Raw genomic sequence first — 13,256 nt, 5'->3', positions numbered from 1 at the left:
TTGTTTACCAGAAGTTTGGGTAATTGTCTAGTTCCAGAAAATATCCATACTCCCCCCACAGAAGGGATTGGAAATTTCTTTATGAAATTTAACTGGAATTTCCAGAGCGGCAGGGGGTTCTTTTAAAAAAATCCCTTCCGTGGGGGAGGTATGGATATTTTATGGAACTACACATGAGGCAAAATATATGTAATAACACCATGCGAAAATTCCAGTCTTCCTCGCAACTATCATTTGACTCATCATGCAATGATGGTAGAACTACTATAAGTCCTTATATGGTTGGTCACACAATCCTTGGAAAAGCATTGGACTCAAGAGAGACTTGGTGACATAACCTAGTATAACTGCAACATTCTTCTTTTCAAATGCTCTCTTTAAGCACAGGCCATTCTACTGTAATGTGATACTGTAAACATCATGGTAAAATTCATTAACTATTCATGAGGGTGCAAACCAATCCCAGCACAGTATTCAGATCACATGTACACAACTGTAAACCCTAATACAAATCAAACAATAGAATTAACTTTTGATACAAACTCCTGCTCAGCTAATTTGTATTCACTAACTTTTGATACAGATCTCTACCGAATCACATAACAATACTTTGCATTCAATTTATTGTTTTCATTTCACAAGTGGAATAAAATATTCGCGTCCGATCTGTATGGCCGTTTACAATGACTCGCCTATCGGCTTGCCATTAAATTATTGTAAATGCCCATACAGATCTCCCGCTCATATTTTATCTACTACTAAGCAGTTTCACAATAGAACCAGATAAACCCATCTCATCTATTTTGAGTGTAATTAAATTGTTTTTAAAGCCACTCTAGTTACCCCAATCCTTGGCTGCCATCAATGCCCAACAGCGTTTTTGGAAATAAAATTATAATGATTGTTAAAGGGTTTTAGTAATAAGCTATGTTATATCCTGGTGTAATCAAGTACTGGTACATGAAATGCAATGTGTAAGTAGTTGAGCACATTTTTGGGAACCCAGACACTGTCAACCATAGAATGTTGGTAACATGAAATGGGTGTCAGAATTGGAAAGATCATGGCAAAACTAGTAGTATCACTGCCAATTTTGAGGTTGATGAAATTTAAGTGTGAGAATTTATTGTGTTTGTGAGTTAAGACAACAAAAACATGTTTAGACAAAGTTGCTAAAACAGATTAAAAGACACTTTAGTAGGGAGGGTGGGAGGGGATGGGGGGGGGGGGGGGGAGAGTGATACCTATCATTACAATCATGTATCTTCCCAAATTATAGTGGAGAACCAAGTTGGTTTATGCAACAAAGAGTTGAACTTTAAAACGTACAATTGCCATTCATAATTTGTCAGACTGTATTTTACTTAGATCTAAAATATACAAAGTACTGTTCTAACACACAAATAGTATCTGCATGCTTGTACTTTTTTAAATAGAACTACTATAAAAAGCTCTAAAACTAAAATCAGCTTCAGCTTACTGTACATGCAAAAGTACTTTTTTATTTGTACATGTTTAAAACTACCAATATAAAGTTGTCTTCTTTAATGCAATGAAACATGCAACACTTCAGTTACAAACAGCACATTTTATTCTAAATTAACTTTTAAAAGTTATGTGTATGTTGCGGTTCAATTTTATCCTTTGCAAATTCTATTTTCTTTTGTTTTTCAACTCGTTGTCATAAATTACCGCACCCAAAAACTAAGGGAAATAAAATTCGAACCAAGAATAAAATTGAATCACAACATTTACATGTTCCTATAATTAATTTTAACAGTGAAGCATCACATCAGTAAATTTGAGTGTCATCCAAACTTCCCAAGTGCACTATAACTCAACAGTGAAAAGCATGAACCAACCTTCCAGTAAAAGCCTTTTCTCTACAATGACCAGGACATGCACTTTACTCTAAGGGAATTGGTCATAACAAGCGTACTCAATGAGGACCCACCTTGTGTAATGGTTGGGGGCCTATGCAAGATACCACCTGTCTGGTAAGCCAAATGGACAAAATGTATTGGCCTTAAAATTTGAGTTGAGACTTTCATATTACGTGTGCACGAAGCTTGCATTGCTGGAGAAATGGCACAAGGATGTTTGAATCTTTTTCTTAGTTTCCACTCCTGTTAGAGTGGGGGCTATACAAACAAGACACCATCTTTTAAGGTGGGGAGGGGGGTACATGAAGAGACCACCAGTCTTTTTGCAGAGTGGTGGGTCCAGTCTGAGTGCAATAGTTTTGACCATTTCCCTAATTGAAACCTTTCTACCATGGCTAACTTTCTGCCACTGACAGGGTTCTCATTCAGTAGAGAGGTTCTGACAATCACATTCACAAAAACTGAATTGAGAAGATTTTTGTTCATGTAAGCATCTCATGGATTATGATGTGCAACTGATAATAATGATTAATTTTATAACAATGTTGAATTGTATGGGAATTTTTATGCATCATACTACAGTGTGTATAATAGTACAACAGAAGGTTACACAATGCTAAACATGAATTCTACTTTTTTTCTACATGTATGACTTCTCATGTTATGTTTAACCTCAAGATTTGCTTTGCTATGTGTAATGAATTTTGAACAGAGGTTTGTGTTATAACATATGTTTCTACTTAGATTTCAAACTCGTAACTCTTCTATATTAACTACATGTCAACCCTCACAACACATGACTAATACATTTATAATAAAAAATAGCATGTAACTCTTAAATACTTAATTAGAGGAAAAGGTTTAAAAGCCTTGCAGATGATGAAGAATAATGTTACAAATTTCATAAGTCAGGCGAAATGATACTATCTTAGCCTTGAATTACTGTGTTAAAACAGTGATAAAATATTCTCATGATCTTTGGTTAAGTTACATGACCTATCAGTAAATACATGTAGATGAAATATTTAACAGTATTTTGACATGTCATATCAATCGCTAAAATTAAAGCACATCACCACACTACACCACCTTCTTCTCAAGCATCAATAACGCAGTCGTTTGCTGTTGTCATAGTAACTGGGATGTCCCTGCTGACTATAGAGTCCCGCATCTCCTTCTGCAGCCCTCTTTTGACTAAGCTGTTGATGAGCGCCTGGTGCAACCTTTAATGACACACAACAACAAAACCCATTACTATGGTACCATCATAGGCCCACAATGTGAGCAAAGGGCTACAGTTACTAGCCCTCTGCACGAATTGCATGCCTATAAAAATATATTAACTATTTCAGAATCCACCAATGATTCTTTTTGTGACACTATTGGTCAAAATAAGATGCTGTTTCAAAAAATTAATATCCTCTGCCAATATTTACCACTTGGTGGTATTAAAAATGACCCCAATGTAGATAATCTTTGTTGAGCTTGATTTTATGACTGTTTAGTAAAAGTAAAACAATTCTGATTAATTGTAGTTATAAGCAGCTTACTAGTTGTTGTGGTTGTTGACTGTTGTACACAACTGGAGGAGCAGAATGCTGTGGAGCGACACTGGCATTTGGGTACCCTGTGGCCTGGTCATTACTGGGAACAGCCACTGCAGGGTAACCTTGCTGACTGCCGACTGTCAAGTCCATCATACCAGGGTACATGCCTGGCTGCTGCATCTGCATCTGCATCTGCATCTGCGGCTGTTGCTGAAGCTGCTGGGGCTGCTGCTGTTGCAGCAGATAAAAACAAAACAAACAATAAATTACAGTCAAACATTTTATTAACAATGACTGGGCATAATAAAGTTCAGAATATGGAACCACCCAAATACAAAAACTCTTTTAAATGGACGTCAACATCTTTCTCAATGTCTGCTTTAGAATATTGGTAGGTTTCAAAACTAAATTTATAGTTATACAAACTGTAAACAAATTAATTTTTGTAAGCAGACATTTTGCATTTTGCTACATTGCTTGTTTCGCTTTGCGGTGCAAAATGTTTTTGAATTTATTCTTTCAGCTATTCCTTCATGGAAAAAGGTACATTGTAGAACCCATAAAAGACCTGGCTCCCAATGTGTGGCTTCATAGCTCAGTTGGTAAAGCATCACACCAGTATTGCGAGGTCACACAGCAAGGATCTTGTCACAACTTTCCTTTTTTTAACTTTTCTTTTTTTAATAAATTGATACACCACAATAATTGAATACACAACAGAATTAAACTTATCCTCCTTGTAACTACTTGTAAATGAGTGCATATCATAATTATCAGACCTGCGGCTGTTGGTAATAGACTACAGTTTCTGCGCCAGGTGCCACTGCTTGTTGTGGCTGATATTGTTGAGTTTGCTGGATTTGTCCATACACCCCACTGGTTGGTACAGTCATTAAAGGTTGAGCAGGCAGTTGCTGTTCAGTCTGAGGCCATTGGGTTCCTCCTAAAGATGTCACTGAGCGACAAGACAATATTTTCAACAACTGGACAAATTTATATATCATAACAAATTTATTCAATGAGGTACAGCTTAATGCCACTTTTAAGTGGCCTGATTCGGGGCATGTCATAGCCATGGTATAGGTAAAGTCTACATATATGAGCCTAGCGGCCCATCAGGCAAGAGCCTTAATCCTAGTTTCTGTAGTATTAAGGGACTAAAAGTATTTCTACTCCTCCCTGGATGGGATGCTAATCCATTGCAGGGTTACCCCCTCCCAGCATAAAATTTGCGGGTAACTACAGTGTCTCTATACACCTGGGTGGAGAAAGGCACTATGAGAGTTAAGTGTCTTGCTCAGGAACACAACACAGTGCCCTGTTAAGGACTGGAACTCGGACCACTCCAACTGGAGTTCAGCATACTAACCATTAGGCCACTGCACCACCCACATGCATGTCATAGCCATACTCAAGTATTATAATATTAAAATCTAGTATTGTAGATCCACAATACATATAAAAAGTAAAGTAAAGTCTGTGTCTGAGCCATGAGGCTCATACAGCCGGAGCTTATCCCGGTTTCCGTAGCATTAAGCGACTAGGAGTATTGCTACTCCCCCCTGGATGGGATGCTAGTCCATCACAGGGTTACCCCCCAGAAAATTCGCCGGTACCCATTTGTACACCTGGGTGGAGAGAGGCACTGTGAGAGTAAAGTGTCTTGCCAAAGAACACAACGCAGCCCCCCGGCCAGGCCTCGAACCCGGGCCGTTCGACTCAGAGTCGAGCGCGCTAACCATTAAGCCACCGCGCCTCCCACCCACAATACATATAGAGAAAAGAAATTATCTAGTATACTGTTCATGCATGCATTTTTTACAATGAGACAAGCCAAAAGCTGGAATCTGAAATACCTTGCATATGTGTGTTTTGAGTGATCGGAGTGGAGACTGCCACATTTCCAACAGCTGACGGTAACTGCTGATACCACTGATACTGTGGTGTCTGAGGGGTTACCATGGGTACAGGAGCAGGTTGGGACGGCACCTGGGTTTGAATAACAGCTCCTTGTTGAACTGCACCAACAGGTAACTGGACAACAGGTTGCTGTCCTGGCACCTGACCTGCTGTTGTATATTGGGGCTGGAATATAACAAACAAGATTAGTGAGTGATAACTTTAAACAGACATTATTTGCATATTTTACATGAAGTAATAATATACCGTAAAATTCCGGTTATAAGCCCCCCCCGCTTATAAGCCCCTCCCCCGGTTATAGGCCCATCAACCTGGAAACAAAAAAATGCATCCGGTTATAAGCCCCCCCGAATATAAGCCCCCCTCTACCGGATGACAGTACTGAACAGGGCTAAATGTTGCTTTTTTGTGCGTTTTTAACTTAAAAACGTATTTCGATCAACACTCCCGAGGTTCGTTTCGAAACGTTTTTTTCCTTCCGCTTATAAGCCCTCCCGAATATAAGCCCCTCCGCTTATAAGCCCACACAAAGACCCTTACGAAGTTGTATAAGCCCAGGGCTTATAACCGGAATTCTACGGTACTTTACCAGAGATTGAGACTGCATATCCTGTGGTGCATAATATGTAGTTTGTTGGGTTGGGTCTGCTGGGAGTACAACGTACCCAGAGCTCACTACTGTATTACCAGCTGGGTCAGCCTACGGTAAAAAATGCCACAGATCACACAACATTCATGTAATACATGTAGACACATATACATTTTAAAGGTCATTCATTTTTAAATGTGCACATAATAATACACAGATGATTCTTCATTGTTCATAAATGGTACACACACTGGCTGATTGTGTGTGTTTACATATTATTTGAATTGAATGGTGAGTAATCACAGAAAGGGAATTATTATAAGTTTTTCCCTGATTTCTCCCATCACACAGGTTTTTTCTTCATTTTTTTCTTTTCTTTTTATTTACCTTTCACATGGCAAAGTATGGCAGTGTTTTTTCAACATTAAACATTGAAAAATATCATTAATTAAATTAACTGGATCAATATATTTTCTTGTAAAATTCATTAACTATTCATGACGGTGCAAACCAATCCCAGCACATTATATATTTTTTAGATCACACGTACAAATCACACAATAAAAAAATAACTTTTGATACAAACTCCTGCTCAGCTAATAAGTATTGATTAACTTTTGATACAGATCTCTACCAAATCGCATAACAATACTTTGCATTCAGTTTATTGTTTTCATTTCACAAGCAGAATAAAAAATTTGCATTCGATCTTTATGGGTGTTTACAATGGCTCGCCAATGTAAACGCCCATTCAGATCTCCCGCTCATATTTTATCTACTACTTACAATCTGTTGTATTCCAGGCATTCCATACTGTGCTGTATTAAAATCTGTTTGCCCAGCTACAGCAACACCAGGGGTCACACCAGGAGCCGGCATCGCCATGAGTGGTGCTGGATCAGGTTGTACCACCTGGGGGACTACGGCTTGTGTCGGCATGGCAGTGGGTGTGGCATACATCACCTGACTGTTAGGGATCTGCTGTGTTGGTATCATGACTTGTTGTTGGGGTGCCTGTGGAATTACAGCCACTTGTGCCTGGGTCCCAGGATATGACATAATGGGTGCACCAGGGGCAGTCTGAACTTGCATCTGTTGTTAGACAAAACAAACAGACACCTTTGTTACATATCATCATCTGAATCCTTAAGTCTCCTCTGGAAGAATAGGGCCTTCACCTTTGTTACAGGTAGATGTTAACTACTGCAGTGTTTGATAAATAATGGTATCCGTAGACTCAATAACAAGCCCAACTAGCTTTTCTGGCCTTGGCAGCTCTAAAAGTTCACCTAAGTCTTTGTTTTCATGTGAAATTCCAACTGGATTTAAGTTCTATAAATTTTCAGCCGGTGAAATTAGCCAGCAGCCGGCCCTAAGTGACATCTCTGTATACTTTAGTATAAATGATAATAGAGTGGAAGGCATGGAGGCCTAATGGTTAAACCATGCTGGATCCCAGATCAAGAAGGAAAGAACAATGAAAAAAAGAGGGGTTAGCAGTAAATGGGTTTTAAATTTAAGACAGTAAGAGGGGGGAGGTGGGGGGGGGAGAGTAAACAAAAAGAGGTGCAGAGAAAGGGTCTTGAATAAAAGACCTACTTTGAACCTGTACAAATCAAGGTATCTTCACAGGGCTGCAAATAACAGTCGGTCATCGGACATTGGCCGACCAAAATTTGCTCATGTCCGATGAAATCCCAAGTGTGGTCAGACATGATGTCCGGTCATTTTTTTGATCGTAAATCATTTTACGGCAACAATGATTAAAAATCTGTCCGACCAAGATGGTGTCTTAGTAGGACATATGTCCTTTCAAGAGAAAAAAAAAATTTGCAGCCCTGATTCAGGTACTTTTGATCAAGAGGGGAGACCAAGCGAGAAGACCATAAAAAGAGCGACAATCGAGAGAAGGGGTCACCATCAACCTACCAATTGAGGTACTGCAGTTCTGGGTCCCTGTTGTTGAGACTGTACGATCATTCCTTGCTGCTGAGTAAGAGCAGGTGCCAACACCTCCTGCTGCTGTTGTGCCATGGGTTGAGCGGTAGTTTGACCATACAATCCTGGGTCTGCAGCAGGCACGAAGCCACCTCCCATCATTGGTTCACCCATAAGGGTGGGTATGGTGTCATTCATGGGCTGCTGAGAGAGGTCAATACCAACTGGACCAGTCTGATAAAAAATAAAAATAAAAAAAGTAAGTAAGAGCTTTCTCTCCCACAAGTGAAAACCTCCAACATCACTGACAAAGTCCAATCTCTGGGTATATACATGTAAGAATCAAGGTCTGGTAGCTAAAATACGTCTTACTAAAAAATAAAACATGGCAGCTAGCCACGAAGGGTTCCTAGCAATACATGTAATTATACCCCAGCCTACAACAAAGGCTTATTTTTACCATTTTTACAGTGTTAGTGCTTTTTGCAACTGCAACAGAACTACATGCAATCTTACAATTAAAGCATCTGGGTCCTGGCCATACCTGCACTTGCTCAGGATAGAAAGCTGTCCCATCAAGCTGCTCTCCAAAGTCCATTAAAGGTCGTGGCTGCATGGCTCCTCCCCTTGGTGCCATGGGCCTCACACCTGGTGGGCCTCCTACACCCATACCAGCAAAGCCCCTGGGTCCTAATCAGAACAAACATAATTATCAGTTTTAAATTGTATATTTTGTAATTAAAACAATTGCCCAGTACTGGAAAATCAGTTTCACTTAGAAACTGATAAGGTACATGTAAGCTAAACAATCATCACAAGGGACTTACCTGCATGTCTCATCATGGCTCTTGCTCCTGGGGGCCTGCCCAGAAGGGGCCTGGGTCCATGACCAAACATAGCACCTCTTGCACCCCCTGGAGAGGGTCCTCGGGGCCTAGCCCCCATGAACCTTGCACCCTAGAAGTATGCAAAAAAGGAGCAGATTATTAAACAGCCAAGAATTCCATGAGTGACAAATTCATTGCAATAAAGTAGCCCTTGCAAATTTCTTTTACCTTTACAGGTGTACACGAATGTATAAATTTTGGAGGCGGCATAAAAGCAAGTGAGGTGCTTGTCAGACTGAGCTCTTATGTAGCGGTAGCAATCAACAGACCCCTTGGTGACAGAAAGCAAGTTAAACAAATAATTAAACTTCAAATTTATATCATTGCACTCACTGGGTGACCAGGTCTCATTAGAGGTCTTGGTGGTCTTCCAGGATGGCCTCGCGACATTGACATTTGCTGCCAAGGTTCAGATCCCATAAGTGGACGTGGTCCCATAAGAGGGCGTGGCCCTCGGGCACCCATCACATCTGCACCTTGAGGAGTAGGACCCCTGGGACGAGCTCCAAATTGTGATTGACCTCCCTAAATAAAAAAGAACACATGCAAAATTAGGATGTTTTAGCTTTTCAATCTTATTAGAAGACTTAAATTTTTGTAATGATAACTAAGCCTGACGGTACAATAATTATTATCCCCAGCAATAACATGCTGTGACCTGCAGTTCAAGTCATTCTCAACCTTATTTTTTATTAACAGTTTACTGCAAACTGAAACTACATGTAAGGGTGCATCAAATAGGCACAAGCTAATAAAATTATTTTTTTAATTTTTGGTACAGTGTAAATGTTGATAAAAAATGCCCCAAATTGCTCAAGACATACCACATTTGTGTTATGATGGCCACCAAGTATGCTTGCACCAGTCCTTCCTGGAGTCCCATAAGCCACACGGACATTGGTCCCTTCCAACAATGCCCCGTTATGTGCCTTTTGACCTCTTTCTGCCTCTTCTGCCGTTACATAATCAACAAAGGCAAATCCCCGTGAGATACCAGCTTGGTTCACAGCCACCTTAAATACAACAATAAATTAATTAGTAAAGGTCGGCACAGAAGACACAACTTGTCCCTTTGACTAACAGTGGATTCAGGTATGAGCGTTGAACAGTCTTAGTTGTTGCGTTCATTGTCAGGGTTGATTGATTGCATTGCAAGTCAAAATGACAGACATTGCTAGGAGGAAATGACAACATTCTGTCTGGGAAAAACCACATTGTCACTCATCCAGCGACTATTACTAGAAGAGGTATTCGTGTTTTGGATCTTCCCCCAATTATGGCCAGGTCACTGATCAAAGAGAACAAATTGAATACATTGTAAGATGTCCAGATGCTAAGACCAATTCTCTTAGAGCTTAGCCTTGCTACCCTCAACAACCTGTTTCTTCAACTTTGGTAGGCCTTAGTACATGTACATGTAAAACCTCTTCTCACCTTCTGACCTTTATCTTATAAAATCATTCATGATACTTTACTACTAACAGTACATACTGTACCTGTGCAAATGTAACTGTCCCACTCTGACTGAATAAATCTCTCAACACGTCCCCATTGGTGAAATCCCGAGGCAGTCTGTCCACAAACAGTGTCTTTGAATGCAAATCTTCATAAGTCAACAGATTAGCCTCAGCAAAGTTCACTCTTAATATTCTTCCTCCAACATATTTTGAGCCTGTGCTCATCAATTGCTGTTTGGCTAGAGAAGCAGACTCACGATTTATATAATCCACAAAACCATAGCCTTTACTTTCCCCAGTGAACAAACTTCGCACTAGAAATATTCTCTCTATTGGTCCAAAAGGGCTCATTAAGCTCCTAAACTGCTCCTCAGTGAATTCAAATGGCAAATTGCCAACAAACAAGAAGCTGTCAGGTGGAGCAAGGGACACTCCAACAACATAACCATGAAAATTCTGACCATTAAGAGAGTTGATAGCATTTATAGCCTGCTCTGGGGTTCCAAGCAGAATGTGCACTGAAAATGAACAGATAAAACAAGTGAGCTTTAACACTCTAAAAGATCAATCTCAATCAAAATAGAGCCATGATTGCAACTTATTCATAATCATTATTACATTTTATTATTTTAGCATGTAATAATTTTCAGCATGTACCTGTATTCTTTTCTACTCTGACATCCACGACATCAAAGCCATGAAGGAAATTGTCTTTCAAATCCTGTTAAAAGAATCTTCAAGTTAACATCCTGCGTACTACAATATTCATGAACAAAATCGAACACCTATTTTGCTGTCAGCTCAATTTTCGAAGCAATCAAACACAATTGAAATCCGTCTCTTGATAAGTATATCATGCAGGATGAATCAGGGGGACGGTGCACTGTACAAAATGTCTGCAATATAAACAAACAGGGGTTCGGTAATCCAACGTTTGATTGAGTATGATTGTCGACTGTTTGGTAATCGAACGTTCGATTTTGTTTGATTGACCAATTTTATTGTAAGTTTGATTATATTCGATTACCGAACCCAATTGAACGATTGATGTTCAACTGGGTTCGATTACGGAACATCCGATTGGATAGGCCAGGTGTTGATTTAGGTACATTTTTGACCCCAGAGGCTGCTAGCACCAAAAATTACAACCTTTGGCCAGTTTTGATTGTCAGTTTTGATTATCAATCAGATTTTTCGCCCCTTACCCGAAGAATTACACTGATCCTCATCTTAATCCGGGGGGGGGGGGGGGGGGGTGGGGGGGAATGTGCAAATATTAAATGTAATAGCCCAATAATACATGTATATGACTCTTACATGATAACTAATTTTTTAATATAAGAATCGGCCAGAGTCAATCTTCAGCCATTAATATTCCCGGTCAATCCAAATTTGAACATCGACAATCAGTCGAAAAAATTCAACAAGAGCAAACGGCGAACTTCACATGTTTTGATGGCTGCTTAAAAGCTCAAGTTCGGCCCGGGCCTTAGTATCTCTGGGATGGATGTCTATTTTATAGCTCCCAACTTAATAATCGATCTAAGTTGCTCGAATATTATTGCAGTAGCTTACCTCTAAATCTACACCATCTGGTATATTTGTAATCAAAATCCATCGACGTTTCTCAAATTCTACCTTTCCCGGCGGATCACTTCCTATCTCGGAGTTGCTTTCTAACTTAACTGCCCCGTTCATCCCTCATTGATTTCCTCAGCCCTGATCTTTAGGGTTTTACAGTCACTTAAAGGAAACAGCTCATAAACGAACTATAAGAAATTCCAGCATGAATCTTTCTATTGTAGCAAATTCATTTTTCATTGATAAACACACGCTAGATTGGAAATACTGGTATCCCACAATCCCTCTGACTGTTCTCCGATGGTTGCCCGATGTTTTGGTCGTAAACTTTCGCCAGCAATCGGTTTAGATCGAAAGGTCCGTTCACGCAAGGGAATACTTCATGTAAGGATACCAGATAGTCTCCCAGGATATCATAAATAGTGCGGGGGAAAACCCGGCCCCCCCCCTCCCACATTTGTCTCCATTCACAAATCCAAACTAATAAGTACTGTATTCTGACTTTCGGAAATAATTCTCCGATATTGATTAACCTCCTTTTGGGTATCTTTGGAAAAGTTCGGTAAATTGTAAAAAAAGTATAGCAGATTTAAAAATCTTGTGTAAGAAAAAATCTTGTGAATGGTGTACAGCCGCCTTATCTCGGCTGTACACAGACTATAGATCTAGCTAGGTTAAGTAATCAAGAGAAAAATCAAGAAAAGAACAGTTAAAAACAAGTTTACTTACTGTAAAATATTACAACAATTGAACAAAAGTACATAAGGTCTTTTGACTTATGCTAGTGAAAGGGAAGGGAAGGCACTGGGCATGGGGCCGACAAGGGATTTTTTTCTCTCCCCACCCCTCCTCCTCTTCTTTTTTCGCCCAGTTTTGCATGATAATGCAGTGGTCGCAAATATGGTGGTAGGAGCTGCAGTTGTGATCGGAGTTTTCGTCGGTGCTGTTGCTCTTTGCGTCGCCGCCTTTGGCGCTCAAGTCTACATCATTGTAAAAGGAAAAATACCGCAGGATAAAATATACATGTACCCGCATCACCATACCTTTGTGCCTTTCATCCTCTGAGACAAGAACAGAAAGTTCTGCTTTGTATTGAGCTAAGCTGTAGTGTTTGTTTTAATACTAAGAGGTGTTAAAAAAGATGCACGTCACTGACGTCATGAAGACCATTTGCAAAAAAGTCTTCCACAGACATTTGTAGTCTACATTCATGTAGCCTGCTCTTCTTATAATCTTGGACGAAATTGGTCAGAAACTTGATGTCACATTTGTTTTGCTATAGACTATCTCTTAGAACGGAACTATGAATTTGCGTCTGGATCATGCAGCTGTTACTTGAAGAAACATTGAAAACTCTTCCGGAACTCTCATCCATCCGTTAGATTTACAATAGGAAAAGCGATCAATATACGAACTTGCACTATGTACAACATGTGACTTTCTAGAATGATATT

The 13,256-nt window shown here is 39.7% G+C and overlaps 1 protein-coding gene across 4 annotated transcripts; it reads right to left on the bottom strand.

The window, feature by feature from the left end:
• Positions 1-530: 530 nt before the first annotated feature.
• On the bottom strand, positions 531-12,051 carry LOC144639301 (uncharacterized). Of its 4 annotated transcripts, none has more exons than XM_078498597.1 (15): positions 11,797-12,051; positions 10,879-10,942; positions 10,261-10,739; positions 9,589-9,777; positions 9,098-9,289; positions 8,705-8,834; positions 8,422-8,567; positions 7,869-8,111; positions 6,726-7,031; positions 5,940-6,050; positions 5,287-5,515; positions 4,210-4,385; positions 3,434-3,661; positions 2,248-3,106; positions 531-1,904 (listed from the first exon to the last, which is right to left on the bottom strand). In XM_078498597.1, exons 1-14 carry the CDS (start codon positions 11,917-11,919, stop codon positions 2,987-2,989), a joined length of 2,736 nt encoding a protein of 911 aa, XP_078354723.1. In that variant the 5' UTR covers positions 11,920-12,051; the 3' UTR covers positions 531-1,904; positions 2,248-2,986. The 4 variants fall into 4 exon arrangements, with proteins under 4 accessions (XP_078354723.1, XP_078354724.1, XP_078354725.1 ...); XM_078498598.1 differs by having other exon boundaries at positions 3,434-3,658; XM_078498599.1 differs by having other exon boundaries at positions 3,434-3,649.
• Between the last annotated feature and the right edge of the window lie 1,205 nt (positions 12,052-13,256).

The sequence above is a fragment of the Oculina patagonica genome, chromosome 14, assembly GCF_052425735.1.
Source record: "Oculina patagonica isolate OP01 chromosome 14, crgOcupat, whole genome shotgun sequence".
Classification (NCBI taxonomy): Eukaryota; Metazoa; Cnidaria; class Anthozoa; order Scleractinia; family Oculinidae; genus Oculina; species Oculina patagonica.
This window is presented reverse-complemented; position numbering and strand designations above follow the sequence as displayed.